Source organism: Mastomys coucha, unplaced genomic scaffold (genome assembly GCF_008632895.1).
Source record: "Mastomys coucha isolate ucsf_1 unplaced genomic scaffold, UCSF_Mcou_1 pScaffold5, whole genome shotgun sequence".
In the NCBI taxonomy this organism is placed as follows: domain Eukaryota; kingdom Metazoa; phylum Chordata; class Mammalia; order Rodentia; family Muridae; genus Mastomys; species Mastomys coucha.
The window spans coordinates 234,491-252,211 of record NW_022196911.1 but is presented as its reverse complement, the minus strand read 5'-3'; the positions used below and the strand labels follow the sequence as shown (position 1 = coordinate 252,211).

The window sequence follows — 17,721 nt, the reverse complement described above, 5'->3', positions numbered from 1 at the left end:
TAAAAAAAAAAAAAAGAAGTTATACAATGTTTAATGGAATTAAAATCCTCAGTTAAAGTATAATGCAATAGCTTTGTCTCTTTGTATGGCTAAAAACAATAAAAGAATGCATAAAAATGATCTTCATTAAGACAGAGTGTTGTTCCTCTTCTGCCCCTCAATTATTTTTTCTGGGACACAATAACAATATGTAGACTTTTCTTGTATTTGTCGCTCTGAATTTTACACGACTGTTCATGTTGTTGTTTTAGTTTGCTTGTCTGATGCGTGTGGTGGTTTGAATATACTTGGTCCAGGCGGTGGCACTGTTAGTTAGTAGCTGTTGTCTTGTTGGAATGGATATGGCTTTATTGGAGGAAGTGTGTTACTGTGGGAGTGGGCCTTGAGACTTTCCTCCTAGCTGCATGGAAGTCAGTCTTCTCCTGGTTCTCTTCAGAACAAGATGGAGAACTTTCAGTTTCTTCTCCAGTGCTATGCCTGGATGGATGCTGCCATGCTTCCTGCCTTGATGATAATGCACTGAACCTCTGAACCTGTAAGCTAGTTCCAATTAAATGTTGTCCTTTATAAGAGTGGCCTTGGTCATAGGGTCTCTTCAGAGGAATGGAAACCCTAACTAAGACAGAAATTGGGATAGTGCTGTGATAGGCTTGGCCATATTTTTGTTTGGAGGAATATGGATTTGAAGACTTTGGATTTGGCAGGCTATGGAATGCTTTCAGTGGGACTTAATGGGCCATCTAGTAGGAATATGGAAGACACTGGTGCTGAGGGTGATTTGAATTCTGGAGATCATTCTTAGGATGTTTTGGTGAAGAATGTTGCTGCTTTTTGCCTTTGTCTGAAGAGTCTGTCTGAGGCTAAGGTAAAGAGATTTATTTTAATTCCATCAACAAAGGAAACATCAGAAAAGCCCAGCATAGGTTTTATCCTCTAGTTTACTATCATGAAGAGTGTTTTGATTAATCATAGCAAGCTTTAAAAGTAAAAATACAAAATGTATGGTTCAAAGAGTAAAGGGGCACCAGGAAATGGAATAAAGCTAAATCCCATGTTCAGGGGTATTAAATGAAATTAAGAGAATAGTGACTTTGGGGCAAGATCCCATGTAGCTAAGTGTATTGTTTATGTGTTTGCCATTTAACAAAGAATAGCTATATTATGTTAGGTATTATCATTATTTAGTTAGTTTTAATTTGAACTTTTAATCTAGAATCCAGAAATGGAGAATACAGGCTTTTGATTTGGATCTTGAGGCACAGTGGCCATGAAAAACTTAGGCCTAGGCATGGTGGTACATACCTTAATCCCAGGAGATAGGTAAGGAAATCTCTGAGTTTAAGGATAGCCAGGTACACAAAGAGTTTCAGGTAGAGAAAAGCTTAAGTCCAGGCATGACAGTACATAACTTTAATTCCATCATTGAGGAGGCAGAGTCAATCAGATCTCTGAGTACAAGGTTAGTCTGCAGAGCAAGTTCCAGGTCAGTCCAGCTGAGGCAGTGAAGGAGTTGAAAAACAGAAGATTGGTGGTAATGTAATAGAACAAGTAGGCCATTCTCTAGCCCCAGCAAGCAGCAGAACTAAGCAGATTCAGCCATGTGGTTCTGGCTTTAAAGTCAAGGATAAAAGAGACTACTGGTGCAATTGATGCTGGTTAGCTGGAGCTAGGAAATTAGTGGTGATTAAGAAGAGACCAGCATTACTGAGTTAAGATCTTCTGAGAAGTATTTTCTGAGAGCATAAAGAAGCTGTGTTCCAGAGATAGCCAATGTTGAACCTTGTGCTGTTGCTGTTTCTTGGGAACATGTAAGAATCACCCAGATGGTACTGCGTTTGAAGGTATGAAGAGACCATGGAGAACAGCTAAGCTGTGGCACGGTGAGAGGGCAGGGAAGGCAATTGTTGAAAGTAGAGCCTCAGTTGCATTTGACAGCTAGGACCAAAGAGGTCATGCAAAGAAATTGAGGCTTGTCACCATGAAAAAAGCCTATGAGAGGCCATTGGTGAAGCCTAATTGTATCAGAAGACACCAACATATTGGAGATGCCAGTACCATGGGATGACCACCAAGAATAGCAGCAGCAGTAAAGTGGAGTCAACCAGAGCCTAGAGTGCTACACAGGCAAAGCTAGGGAAGAGACCCAAGTCTTTTGGAGGAGCCCAGAAGGTCATGTGCGGATCCCATACATTGAAAAAGAAAGGAATAAATTGCAGTTGCCTTGGATATCCCAAGATATCAGAGAAGTGCAATACCTGCTGAGGAAAGCTGCTAACAGAGTAGAAACAAACCAAAAGAAAGATGTTTGTTGCACACAACAAAGATGAAAGGAGTTGGAGATATGAAGAACACTTTTATATTAGAGATGGAGATGCAGTGTTTGGAGTTTGCCCAGCTGGGCTTTGGTCTTGCTTCAGTCCAGTGTTTTCTCATTATGACATTTTGGAATGGTAATGTATACCCTGTGATATTGGAGGTATGTGACCTGCATGTTGATTTTTATTGTATAAAAATACAATACATTATAGAAAGTGATTGGATGAATCTCATAAGAGACTTTGAACTTTGGACTTTTAACATTGTTGAGACTTATGGGACTTTTGAAGGCGGACTAATGTATTTTGCATTATTCTATGGTTAAGTATGGTCCCCATAGACTTATATGTTTGAACAAGCCTATGGGGGACAGGAAACAGAATGTGGTGGATTGAATGTGTTTGTCCTAGGGAGTGGCACTATTAGGAGCTGTGAGCTTGTTGGAGTAGGCATGGTCTTGTTGGAGGAAGTGTGTGACTCTCTGGGTTGGCTTTGTGACCCTCCTCCTAGCTGCCTGGAAGTCAGTCTTCTCCTGGTTCTCTTTGGAATAAGATGTAGATTTCTTAGCTCCTTCTCCAGGACAGTTCCTGCCTAGATGCTGCCATTCTTCCTGCCTTGATGATAATGGACTGAACCTCTGAACCCATAGGCTAGTTCCAATTAAACATGTCCTTTAAAAGAGTTGCCTTGATCATGGTGTCTCTTCACAGTAGTGGAAACCCTAAGACAGTGAGCTTGACAGGATGATGGATAGTGGATAGAAACAGTAGTGAAGCAAAATGTTTATTGTTGAGAACCTGTGGAAAGAATTTATCACAGGAAGGAAAGGAAAGTCAATACTCATCCCGGTGGTAGGCAGGATATACTTTCAAGGCTTAGAAGATGGGGATCCTGGCCAGGCTTTCCTTTGGGCAGATGGTACTTGTTCGTAGAACAGCATCATGGAGAGAAGGTATAATGTGGCAAAGTGGACATCTAGGGAGGAGGTAGGAAAGAAGGAAGGAAAGAAGGAAGGAAGGAAGGAAGGAAGGAAGGAAGGAAGGAAAGGAGGACAGACAGCAGGAAATCCAATCAAGGTGAGATCTGAGTCATGGAACAGGCCCCCAGGCTCCACCCAACCTGATCTGGGATATGGTTTCCAGTGTGGCTCTGGGCTCCAAGGTTTTTAGCCCTGGTTCTTTATCTGCATTTGCTGTGGACATTCTCATGACATGAAGGCAGTGTGGGTGCCCCCCCCCTCAGCTATTCATATGCTCTTTCTCTTCCTCCCTGCTCTCTCTTCCATGACCATAATGTGATTTTTCTCACAGTTTTCAATTGCTTGAGGATCCTATAGATCTACTTGAATTAAAACTTTCCTTTCCTTTCCTTTTTTTTTTTTTTTTTTAAATAAAAAGACATGGGTGAACTGAACTTTCAGCTCTAAAGGAAACATGTGCTTGAAACAGAAAATAAGATTCAGGGGAGAAAACAAAATCTACACTACTTTTTCCTCTCTCTGAAAGGGGTTCTTCAAAGGTTAGTGCCATTTACAATGTGAGGTAATTGGCTAAATCTTTGGGACATTCTTGGATGAAGATACAAACTGACAGTACAGAATGTGCATATTGGTCGCTGCATTAGGATTACAGGCTTGGTGTTCAAGACACTGCCTTTTAAAAGATGAAAAGTCTCATCTGCCATTTATCAGTAAGCTATTTGCAGGGACCTTTGAGTAACTAATACTTCTCAGAAAGCTATGCAGAGCACCAAGGAGACTAATTGCTGCTACTAAACCACAGAGAAAAACAATAAGCCACTTCCCCACAAGCCAAGTGTGACAGAGAGGGTGTCTGGTTACCATGACCAGTCATTTGGGAACCTGACAAATGCTGATCTGGTAGCAGCAGATTTTTCCTGGGCTTAAATTCTGTTTGGTCTTTAATAACTGATGAACCATGACCCAGCAAACGAATTCAGTTCACTAATGGTTTCCTGAGCTTACTATTTTCAAACAGCAAGTGAAGACAGATTATTCCTATCACTTAGGCACATTCATTCTTATAAACATGTGGTACCTGTAGAGTTGACAGGGTTCCTTCCACATGATATACCTGAACAACACCCATCAACTCCATCCCATACCAGTGTAGCCAAACCCTCTGGTGTCAGATCGACTTTTTCAGTTTCTGCACACATGAGGGAGCTTGTGGTTTTGTCTTTCTGTGCCTGGTTTGTCTCAGTATAATGTCCTGAATGTCTGTCTGTTTTGTGCCATTAAGTCAAGATCGCATTCTTCATCGCCTGTTGACAGACATGTTGATTACTCATGTCTTAGCTGTTGTAAACAGTGCTGATTTCAGCTTCTTTCAGTACCTACCCTGGGGTGAGTCAGCCAGATTATAAGGTAAATACATTTTTAGCTTTGTTATTTTAAAAAGAAAGATTCACAGCAAAACTTCTATGTGCCTGTGTTGTTTGAAGCTTCTCACATGAGTTAACTATACACTCAGATCTAGGGCCCTGATCCTAGAAGCAACATCCTAGCTGGGGAGAAAAGTGTTGTCTGGAAGAATCTTCAACACTTGCTGACATCTTTGATAAGCCAGGCATAGACATGGATGCTAAGTTACATTCCGCTCCCAGACTGAGGATCCGAGGGCCTAATCTGACAGACCCACACATGGGCAAGTAGTTATAACATTGCAGATACATGGTGATGGAGTACATGATGCACTCTGTGTGAGCCCTCTGGAAGACTGGGGAAATCTGTTCCAGCTCTCTTAACAGAGTTTGCTGGTGGAGAGGATGGTGTAGGCTCAGGTAAAATATTTTACAAACCTCTCATGAGAAAACTATAGGGGATAGTTCAGAAACCCCAAGAATTCAAGAGCAATGGACAGAACCAAAAGTTGAAACGAGGCAAGGACCAGTTCTTAAGGTGTGAAAGGAAAAGAGAGAAATGACTGGAACATTCTGACTACTGCGTAGGAACAGCAGAAAGTCAAGACTAGACATGGAAAAGTCCATTCTAAGATGGCTATAGCAATCTAGCGAGGCTCTACATGGACAGACTTATTAGGTATTAGATAAGCTGGGTGGCTCGGTGTTTTGGGGAAGGATGGGAACCAAGATTTGGCCTAGCATCTAGCAGGATCACCCAGGAAATCTGGTGATGTCACTGAGCAAGGGCAGGAAGGAAGGCCAGAGTGTATACAAATGGGATGAGTAATTTTGGGGGCAGGGAAACAAACTCCTGCTTCATCTGATGAACATAACTTGGGCTGGTGAATCCTGGTAGAAATCCTGCATCTATCCCATTTCCCTGGCTCTTAACATGCTTGGCAATCTATTAACACCCGAAATGCTTTATTCACTTGAAATCTTCTTATAGGTTTCTCTCCGATGGGAAAGGGAAGTTTTACTGAAATGAATAGAGCTCAGCCTGGGAGAGACTTGAGGAGGAGCAAGCAGGGCTGAGCGCACACTGCTCATCTTGTTTCTTTCTTAATCCAAGAACATGGTTGGGTCCTCTGCTGAGGACACCAAGAAAAGCATCAGGATTAAGTGCTTGCACATACATGGAAAATAAGAGGCTATCTCCATAGGCGCTTGGGATTCCCATCTGCAGAGAACATACCAAAACAACACCTCCCCTCCACCAAGATGTTCTACTGTCATACACACAAACAAGCTTGTAAGCAGATCCCTTTATTTGAGTAAATAGCTTGTAAATAAATCATTGGTAAACATTACAAAATTAAATACATTTTCAAAAGCTTGCCAGTATACGGAAAATTCACAAACATAGTTCTTTTAAAAAATAAAATATGTTCAAAGCACCCTTGATATAAATTGCCTGGTCCCTGTTTTCAGACAGGGCCACCTGGAGACTTCTTACGGCAGGCAGGGTTTCCAGGGGGAGGCAGCAGGGGCTTCCTGAAAGGAAGGAAGGGAGGAAGGGAGGAAGAGAGGAAGGGAGGAAGGGAGGAAGGGAGGGAGGAAGGAAGGAAGGGAGGGAGGAAGGAAAGAAGGATTTTTGCTCAGTTTTCACCCTGCCTATATCTCATATGAATTTTAATTCTATGCAAAGAGCTGGTATGTAGTTAGGGTAGGTCATTAGACCTAGCTCCTAACATGGAAATCAAAGTCATAATCATGACCATGAACCACTGAGAGAAACCAGAGATGAAACCAGACTTCTAAACCAACAAAGGTCTTGAGGGGTCTTCCCATCTCTACATTTCTCAATACTCAGTTCACACTTCTGGACTCATGGTACTGGCACAGAAGAGGCCAGAATCTGCTTCTAAGAAGGAAGAGGCTCAACCCGTTGGTTTCCTTTTGACCTGCTTTCATGGACAGAGATAATACAGTATATTGCGTTGAAAGCAGAGAACCTGTTGCTACCTGGGGCTTCCTTTCTTGATTGCAAAACTCTGTTCAGGAAGTGTAGGCATTTCATTGTAAATCAGGCTGGTTTTCAAAATTAAGAGTCCATAAAACTGTAAAAAACCACAATGAGGCAATAAGTACATGACCTGGCGAAGCATCTCAACCAATGAAATAATAAAATTTATGAATTAAGCCCTTGACCAACTCAACTTATGTGTAGTATGGCTCATTATAATAACGAACACACCGAATTCTTTCACTTTGTCGAAGAAAGTGGATGTTTTAAGATGGACGACATTTGTCTAAAGAATGTCTGGAGACTTTTTGAAAGCACATGTTTTGTGAGCACATCTTACAGGAAAGCACAGGCTTATTCCATGAACCTGATACAAAGCTCACATCTCTAGTTTTAACTTAGTGTTTGTAAATATATACAAGCATAAGATAGTTTTGACATCAACGTCAAATGTACAGCTTAAAACGTCTTACCCAACTGACTGTAAGAAAGCCATCTTCCCTGTATTGTGAGATCCTAAATTACAGCTGAGTCCTTACAGAAAACTCGCCTGGCCTTGCCCATCCCTGTGGATGCAAGTGTTTTGATAGTCCTTGGTTGGGCTACAGTCCAAGTTGTAGTAGCTTTGCCATTAAAATATTACAGTAATGAAAACATTTTGAAACAACAAAAGAAGGAACACTTTTGAATAAATGTCTAACCCCCCCCACACACATACACACCAAAAAGTGTTGTTGTAAAAGACAACTATGGTTATTTTTTTAAATAAAAGTATCTGTGGAGTCCAAATCTCAAGTTGCTTTCTTCATCTCCGAAAGAATTTTACCCTGTTGCAAAATCATATGCTCTTCTTCTGCGGAGGGCTCAGCTTCCTCATGCCTCTTATCCGGGAGAGCAGCTCTCTGATAAATTCCTAAGAAGACATAAAGGAAGTTAGTACAAAAGGCTACATCATTAAAGCCTGTGCTTAAGAGTGTACCTAGAGTCACTGATTTCAGCTGAAGTTAATGAATGTCCTTGTATGTGTTACACTCCAATGTAAAATGAGAAAGGGAATTTTAGAAAAATAGAAAGTTCTTAAACTCCACAGTCCAAGCCTTCTCCTTGCTGTCCCCTCAGGAGGAAAAGATCCAGGTCACTGTCACCCACAGATATCCTTCACGTGGACTCGCCAGGTACGTCTGACTTCCATTCTCAGTCTTAAACGTGTATGCACATTTAATGGACATGTTGTAGATCCTGACTCTGAAGGTCCAGGTTAGAGTCTTAGATTCACATCTAAGCAGGTTGCAGATGTCCCTAGACTTCACCTGGATCAGCAAAGCTAGACTTCTGGTTCTCACAGCCAAGTATCAAATCTACCCAGGGGATTTAGTCCCAGCCTGCTGGACCCACCCCAGTTCAGTGCATGAGTATAGAAAGTGACAAGGTGCCTTTTTGGGCAAGCTCCAAAGTGAGGCTGATGTTGCTGACAAGTTTTTTAAACTGTAGACAACCTCCCATGGATAACGTCATGCAACAGAAAGCGGCATTCGTGAGATATTTGTACAAGGTTTTTGTGCACACAACTCCCCCCAAAAAGAATGAAGAGTCATTTATTTAATAAATCCAAAGCATTCCTCGTGGCACTTGCCCACAATGTGTCACATATCCTCACTGCATCTTTGGTTTAGAACATACAACATGTACACCTTGTGCTGTGCATGCTGGTCATGCAGACACAACACTCTCGGTTCAGAATGGCAACAACTGCATTGTAATGGTTTTATTGCACTTCCCAAGTTTTCTGATATCATAATGGTTCAAATATGAAAAAATGATTTAATATTTTCTACTGTCCAACATAGAAGTATCAAATTAGTATATCCTTGTACTATATGGCTTTGATTCTTTTAAAATGTTGCTTACTTTAGTTTTATGCACACAAACACACACACACACACACTAATATATAATCACTCAATGAATTTTGGCTTTAGATTGGGGTAGAACTTCTACAATTTTTTGAAATGGCTCTGAAAATGTCTTCCAGTTTGTACTATTTCTATGAAGTGTCTGTATTTGTAGTGTCGATCAGTTCGATGGTACTCAACCTCTGGGTTGTAACTCCTTCAGGAGCCCTAAGGCCATAGAAAAACACAGATATTTATATTATGATTTATAATAGTAGGAAAATTACATTTATGAAGCAGCAACAAAATTAATTTTGTGGGTGAGGGTCACCACAACATGAAGAACTGTATCAAAGAGTCACAGTGTAGGAAGGCTGAGAGCCACTGAGTCATATCAACCAATTCTGGGGAAAAAATACTGCAGTGTTTTCATCCTGAAGTCTCAAATATTTAACCACATTTACCTTTTCATGTAAAAATAAACAAGTACATTGCTAGCATAAACTTTGTTCTTGCTGGGCTGGTGAGATGGCTCAGCGGGTAAGAGCACTGACTGCTCTTCTGAAGGTCCTGAGTTTGGATCCCAGAAACCATATGGTGGCTCGCAACCCCCCATAGTGAGATCTGACACCCTCTTCTGGTGCGTCTGAAGACAGCTACAGTGTATTACACCAGAACGAGTGGGGCCAGAGTGAGCGGGGCCAGAGCGAGCGCCATCTGTACAACTACAGTGAACTCATACACATAAAAATAAATAAATAAATAAATCTTTAAGAAAAATTTGTTCTTGCTCTAATAAATGGTAAAACTATATGTATAATAAAGAATTGTTTTAAAATAGATTTATTTGGAATTTATAAATGCCTTTATAATTCATTGTCATTGAGTTTTTTGTTTGTGTTCCTGCTTTAAATATCTATATACTAGAGTTGTGGAAAATTTTCTAAGGTAAATACATTGTGTGCATGTATGAAATTATCAAAGAATAAGTACAAATACTATGCTAATTAAAGAGATATTCTTGTGTGAAAAGGTTCTGCTCAGAGAGGAAGTTTCAGAAGCCTTGCTCTAGGGCATACCTAGAATCATTGGGATTTTCTTTTCTTTTATAAATCATACAAACAAAGAAAACCAAAATCACATTGGATGTTGGCAATCAGTACCTGCACACACCTGCCTTAAAACTCACAGAATAAATTGCTGCTATGTTCATTCTTCTGTGTTCTATTCAAATCTAAATTTATTTACAGAGAAGTGTTCAGGAGACTTACTAAAGTAGTTTCCTGATCTTTATTCATTTAATTATCCATGCTTGATTTACTTAGACTTGGGATGGAACCCAGTGCTTCATTCATGGTAGGCATGAACTCCAGAAACTGAGCCTTATGCCCAGTCTTCGTGGTTTGCTGATGGACCAGAAACCAGAGACTGAGAACTGATCTACAGTTTCTACCTTGTACCATTAAGAAGCTGCCATTTTGCCTTGTAGTTTTAAATGCCCAGCTTACATTTATTACATAAAAACGACCATCTTTTCCTGTTTTATATTTGTAAAGACAAAGCTGGTAGCCAGCTTGACTTTCTGGCCAGCGTGGAAAGACAGAACTAAGGGTCCTACCAGGGCCAGTGGAGAACAGACATGGATAAACTGGTCTTACGGAAGTATCATGGTTTAATTATGTGGAGACCTTCCAAAAAACTGGCTCACTGTCTCTCTCCTCCTGCCAACTATCCCCTGCACTCATAAACTACCCAGGCTCTGTGAGCCGTGCACCCTTCTCTAGCCATAAACCATGATTACACTTTATGCTGCTCACCATACCACATTTGATTTTTAACAGCCTTTGCTAGCATAGAACTAACATGTGCAAATTTTGCTTAAATATTTGGAAAACACAGACTCCTTAGAGTCAGCCACACTGAACAGATTTGCTGGCATGAGTTTTGTTCTTAGCTAGTTCGATCCCACTGTCTGACCCTTCCTGTCTACTTGACATTTTATGTCAGGCTTTACCCCACTACATGAAAATCGTTCTTTGTACACGGATCCTATGTACATAGTCCTTTTTTCTACCAGCAGTGTCACTACTACATTTCCCAGCACTAGATTCTCAGATGCTTTGGCTTTTCGAAGTTTGGGTTTCCAACAGTACAACTGAAACCTGTACGTTTCAATAATTCTCCTCAGTCTATGTAATGCCTTTTGGAGGCTGGTCCACAACCTGGTCAGATAGCTCATACATCTCAATCCCCACTGTCCTTGACAGTGGACAGTAGAGGAGTAAGATGGAAGCCCTATTTTAATTTTCAGTATACCTATCTTAACTAACTTAAAGAATATTCGTGGATAAAATAACATCATTTTTTTCCCATTTATATTGAATGTTCATTTCGAAAAACTAAGTTTCCCAATGTCCGCTTCACTCTGTGACTTAAGCGGCCTGTAGGATTTGGCACATTCAGTTTTTGTTTCACTATTTTGGAAATCATTATGCAAATAATTGTTATGTATGCAAATCCTATGCAAATGACCAGCGGGACTCAAGTATTCCACTTTAAATTTCCTGTTTTGATAAAATCCAAGGTCAGAATCAGAAACCTTGTTCATTTATTTCATGAAAATCTTTGGTAATTTTGTACCGTGGTAATAAGACTTTCACAAAGATAAAAACCACACAAGGCACAGCAAAATTAACTAAATGTGTGTGTGTTTGTGTATGTGTGTACTATACCACAGCAAACTTATACAGATCAAAGGACAACCTTGTGGGATTTGTTCTTTCCCTCCACCAAGTGGTTCCAGGGATCAAACTCAAGACAGTCAGGCTTGGAAGCAAGTGACTCTATCCTCTGAGCCATCATGCCGGGTCCTCTATATTATATTATTATATTATAGCCTTATGTCTACATTTTAATATACTGTCTGTGCATGTGATGACTAATCTTGGTGGTCCATCAATTTGACTACATCTGGAATCAACTAAACCCCAAATTGCTAGGCACACCTTCAAGGGATTTTTCTTAATCAGAATATATTACATCTGAACTATACTTTCTAGTGCAGTCCACATAGAAGACCATCGAAGCAGGAAACCTTTGCTTTTTGTCTGTTTGCCTTCACTCTCTTTGGCAAGTTCATTTCCCCTGTTGCTGTGGCCGTTATTAAATCCAGTGTCTTCAGGATTCCAGCATAGATTGAAACACATTAGCTCTCTAGGAACTCTCTGGGACTCCAACACCAGGTTAGGACTGTTGAGACATCAGCCTTGTTGCCTGAACAGCTATTGAATCCCCTGGTTGTCCCATTGTGACAGCCACCTTTGCAATAACTGACTGTGTCCTGTAGATCAGTCTACTAATGCGTCTTTTTAATATGGGTCCTTTTAGTCTGTTCATTTAAAGAATTCTGACTAATACAATATGTATAAATGCCTATGTAGATTATTAATTAAATTTGCACATTTGGGTTTGTGAAAAGCATCAAGATCAATATGTGTTCCCCATACAGAAATGTGGCCATAACACTTGCTCAGAAGGATTCTGCTTATTTCCCAATAATTCTCCAGGAAGACTCAAGGATTTCTAGTCAAGAAGACTTTGGTGGCTGCAAGTCTGTTTCTCCAGGGTATTTTGGGTCAGTGACAATATATCCCATTTATTTCCAAAACTCAGCCTTGGGCTAAGGACATAGATTTAGTTAGAGTAGGGATGTCCTTTGAGAAAGCAACCTCTGTCCTGAAACATGAATTAATTGGCCAGCTTCAAGGAGGCTTGGTAGGGCTTGCTGACAGTGCAAGTACAAAGACCTTCAGACAAACAAGGCAGGGGATAGATGTCCCTGGCATGGAAGGCCAGAGTGAGGAGGTAAGAAAATACTGGAGGTCATAGGGCCAGACAGGACCTAGTAAGCCACATAGCTTTGGAGGCCGCAGGAGTCTCTGAAGCACACAACAGTGTGATTAGATTTGCATCCATTTCAGAGGCAGAGCCAACAGCCCCTGCTGGTCAACTGAGCATGCCATTCGGGTAGGAAGTAGAGAGGAGGGGAAACAAGAGAGAAAGTCGCCATTCCTCAGTATCTAGCCAACAAGGCGATGCTATTGGCTGAGAATGGGGACAACCTGGAGGGGAAGAAGTAGGTTTGAAATGAGATAACAAGATGAATGTGATGTGGAACTTCAGCTCATGCGTGCAGAGGTGACAATGGCCCTCAGCAGCCTTCCCATGGGTGACTTTTAACTTCAATACAAAGCAAATGGCCATTATCCAGCCATAGAGACAGAAGACTAAAACAAGGTTTCATTAACGGACACAGGTCAAAGGTTCATACTTAGGGTTTGTGATCAAAGAAACTTAGACCCACACTGTTCTGTACAATGCCCTCAGTGCATGTGGCCATTGAAATTTCTTAAACTAAGTAAAATGTAAAATACTTGTTGTTGGTCACACTGGCCACACTTTAAGCATCCCAAAGTCATATCGGCACCAGACAGCACAATACAGTCAACGATATTTACACTGTGCCAGAAGAGTCTATGAGTCAGTGCAGACAAGGGTACACTAAGCTGCAAGGTTGGATGGGGAACCTTGGAGATGACTGTTAGCACAGGATAGTAGACAGAAGAGCAAGGCTGGAGGCTGCGTGCCAAGGGAGGACAGGTGGCAGAGGTGGGGCCACATGAAGTAGGAGCAGGAAGCAGACAGAAAGCGGTGAAGGAGCCCAGAGAAGAACATACTTCCAAAAGGAAGAGGTGTCTAATAAAGTTTTATACCAAACAAACAAACAAACAAACATAAACCAAAACAGGTTGGGTAAATCAAAGAAATAAGGCAAACCTATTCATTTGTCTCATCTTTATGGCAATACCACACTGTCTCTGCAAATATAGTCTGCAGGTCCTGATGACATTAGCTAATGCCATTCTGCCAAGTTTAGTGACTTTTCTCTAAATGGTTTTGGTCATTATATACCTTGAGAATTTGAGAATAAACTCATGTGTCTATACTCAGAAAGTGTGTTCAGATTTGTGGTTGTGACTGCATTGTTCAGTTATAGGAAAACTGAAACCTTGGCAATAAGTCTTCTCATCCAGGAACTTGATGTGTCCTTGATTTCCCTAAGTCTCCCTTAAATCAGCAACATTTTGCCTATGCCAGTGTAGAGATTGCATGACATGGATGGTATCTGCAGGCATTTAATACTGCCAAGGTTACTATGAACAGCATATTGTTATTTACACGAGTTTGCAGATAGATATTATGTAGCAATATAATAGATTTTCTTTTTTTATTTTTATGGTAACAACTTATTTGTATCTTATGTTTGAGGAAATAGTTCAGCTATTATTCAAAGCCATCTACTTTCTTACAAAAGCCAGGGCAAAATAAGGACTCTGTACAAATCTTACTCTTAGTATTATAGTCGATCGATAATAAACTCATCCATATTCTTTTTAAAATCCCTGAAATTGCATTTTACATTCATTGTGGGGTAGAGGAGCAACATGCCATGTGGGAAAGAGGATGCCTGAAGACTATTTGTGAGAGTTGATTTTTTCCCTTCACCATGTGGGTCCTGAAGGTTGAACTCAGATGGCAGACTTGGTTGCAAGCACCTTTACCTACCAAGCCATTTAGCTGGCCTGGATACATATTCTTTTAACTGTCTTTATGGAGGAAGATTGAACTCGTTAGGAAAAATGCAACCGTTGTAACTGAGCAAAAAGCAGAGTTGAGCATAGAAGCCAAGCTATTTTGCTTCAAACTGGGACAATAATTTGGAATTTATAGTCACATCTTTGTGAAAGTTCCTGTATGTGGGGAAAAGATGGCTTTTCGTTTTCATTTTTTCTTCAAATGTGGCTTGAATGAGAATGGTCCCCAGAGGCTCATATATGCTCTGTCCCTAAATGGCAGAACTGGTTTTGGGGCCCATAGCCTCATATATGTGAATGCTTTGTCTCTAAATGGAAGGACTGTTTTGGGAAGGACTAGGATGTTTGTCCTTGTTAGAGGATGTGTATCACTGGAGGTTGGCTTTGAGGTTTCTAAAGCCCATTTAGGCCCAGGCCCACCCTTTCTCTGCCTGCAACTTTCCAATAAAAATGTAAGTCTCCGCTATTTCTCCAGAGCCATGTCTGCCTTCCACCACATCAATCCAGGATGCTCATCAGCCCAATGAAATCCTTTCTTTTATAAGTTGCTTTGGTCATGATGTCTCTTCACAGAAATAAGACAGTAACTAAGATAATCTATGCAAGAAATACTTTCCCCCGCAATAGACAGGGATATGATCATGGCTATTCTCCAACAAACTAGGAACTTCAAAGCATATAGAACTCACATGCACGTAACCTGAAGGAGTAGATGAGCTGACAGCAGGGGACATTCTGCAGTGTCAGAGAGCCACTAGGTCTAGGCTCCAGGCTCGTCTCTGTCATATTGACTGATTCTAAATCTCAGTAGTTGAGATTTCAATAGATGCTTTCATAAGCACAGGCTAAAACTAGTGCCATTATACTTCAGGAATCAGTACTAGAATATATTATTTTTTTATCCCAGGGTAGACACGATTCATTTTCTGTCATTAATAGAATTAGAATCAATTTTAGTTCTGTTAGGCTTAGCACACACTGTTGTAAATTCCAAAATAAGAATCTCTCAGTGCCACCCAGCTCCTAGCTAGTACTTAGTTTGTAGCTAGTACTTAGTGTTTGTTCTTTCTTATCTATGAGGCTCCATCCTAAGCCCTTGGCAAATATTTAGCTTTCTCGAGTCTGTGGACAAGGATCTCTACTGTACCAAACCAGAGAAGGCACTTGATTTGAGAAATGTGCCAAGAGCTTCTGTTGAAATCAAGATTTGTTTTGACCCTCTGGTCCTACACTATGCAATGCTGCCTCTCAAACGAGTTCATACACATCCCCAGTGCTAAGCATGAGATGTGCAATTCCTCCATCCAACAGTCCATTTTTAGATCTTCAAGGTGAACTTTCTACCCTTACGCTAAGTTCTTTTATGGTGTGTGTGTGTGTGTGTGTGTGTGTGTTAGAGAGTGTGTGTAGGAGAGTGTGTGTGAGACTGTGTGTGTGAGAGTGTGTATATGAGAGTGTGTATGTGTGTGAGTATGTAAGAGTATTGTGAGTGTGTATATGTGAGAGTGTGTGTATGTGTGTGAGTATGTAAGAGTATTGTGAGTGTGTATATGTGAGAGTGTGTGTATGTGTGAGTGTATATGTGTGTGAGAATGTGTGTATTATATGAATGTGTGTAAGTGTATGTGAGTGTATATGTGTATGACTGTGTGTGAGAGTGTGTGAGTATGTGTGAGTGTGTGTATGAGAGTGTGTATGTTAGTGTGTATGAGTGTATATGTGTGTGTGTGAGAGAGAGAGTATTGTGTGTATATGTGAGAGTGTGTGAGTATATATGAGTGGAAGTGTGTGTATGTGTGTATGAGTGTGTGAGAGTATTGTGCGTGTCTGTATGTGAGAGTGTGTGTAAGTATATATATATATATGTGTGTATGTGTGTATGAGTGTGTGGGAGTATTGTGAATGTGTGTATGAGTGTATATGTGTGTGTGAGTGTGTGCATGTATATGTGAATGTGAGAGTACTGTGTGTGTATGTGAGAGTGTGTGAGTGTATATGTGTGTGTGTGAGTGTGTATATGTGTGAGAATGTGTGTGTATTGTATGAGTGTGTGTAAGTGTATGTGAGTGCATATGTGTATGACTGTGTGTATGTGTGTATGAGTATGTAAGAGTATTGTGAATGTGTGTATGAGAGTGTGTGAATATGTGTGAGTGGGTATGTGTGGAGTATGTGAAAGTGTGTGTATGTGAGAATGTGTGATTATGTTAGTGTGTGTGAGTGTGTGTATATGTGTATGAGAGTATTATGAGTGTGCGTGAGTATGAATGTGTGTGAGTGTATGTATGTGTATGAGAGAGTATGTGTGAGTGTGTATATGTGTGTATGAGTGTATGAGAGTGTGTGAGAGTATGTGTGAGGATGTGTGTATGTGTAAGTGTGATAATAATCAACAGGTGTCTTCCTGCATTACTTTTCACCTTATTTTTTGACTCAAGATCGCCCCTGATTCTGAAGTTTGTACACTCAGCTAGCCTAGTTGGTCTTCCTGCTTCTGTCTTCTGTCACTGAGACTATAGGGACAAACTCCTGTGCCCAGTTTCTTCTATGGGTGCTAAGAATTCACAGTCAAGTCTTCATGTTTCTTCAGCAAGCACTTTGCCAACTGAGCCATCTCTCCATCCCCCTGTGCTCCCTTTTAAAACACAAGAGTGTGTGGAGGGCTCTGCTCTGTTCTCTAGCCTTGTGTCCCTGGACCCTGATTTAGCCTGGCCAGTGTCTTCTGGCACAGACAGCCCCCTCTACTTGCCATAGCTCCCAGTATTCCAGAAAGTCTTTGCTGCCTCGACCCCACAGCACTTTCTAATAGCATGCCATAGCCTATGCCACACACTCACGTTTCATTTTCTACAACCCCTTTACTCTCTTGTTCTGCCCCTGAAGGGCTTACAAGTACCCTCCTCCACTACCCTATAGCCCTAGATGGGAGCTGAAGCCTCATTCCCAAGCTTCTGTTAGCATTTGCGGTTGTACACAGATTTCACAGTGCAGTTTTACACAGGACCCCTGGGGTACCTTTGTTCATATTTCACAGCCAGGCATGAAACAGAGAGATTTCCCATTAATGCTCATCACATTTAATTTAATTCCCAATTGGATGCATTGCCATCTGTTTACAGTTTGGAAGATTAATGGCAGAAAGCAGGGAGGACCAAGAGTATAGAGCTTTATTTTTACACAGTTGGGTGATAGTGAGTGGAACGGGTGTCTCCCACTTCCCTGAAGGAAGTGATGCTGGATCTTGAAGGATGAATGCTGTGCCTAAATAGTTGCCAGTTTGGGGCATCTGTGACCACAGGGGACTGGTTTCAGCTGTCCCCTTCTTGTCAGACACAGCTCTGCCTAGCTCTTAACTCATTATCCACACTTGCAGAAAAACATATAAACAATAACTGAATTGAACTTAATCTTTGACAAAGGAGCCAAAACCATCCAGTGGAAAAAAGACAGCATTTTCAGCAGATGGTGC

At 40.9% G+C, this 17,721-nt stretch overlaps 1 protein-coding gene across 1 annotated transcript in view; it reads right to left on the bottom strand.

The window, feature by feature from the left end:
• Positions 1 to 5,990: 5,990 nt before the first annotated feature.
• The window catches only part of Ppp1r14c (protein phosphatase 1 regulatory inhibitor subunit 14C), a 105,115-nt gene continuing 93,384 nt past the window's right edge, over positions 5,991 to 17,721 (bottom strand). Inside the window, exon 4 of the mRNA XM_031352194.1 lies at positions 5,991 to 7,619. Within this exon, the coding sequence (XP_031208054.1) occupies positions 7,545 to 7,619 (75 nt within the window). The 3' untranslated portion in view covers positions 5,991 to 7,544. The remainder of the gene's footprint in view (positions 7,620 to 17,721) is intronic.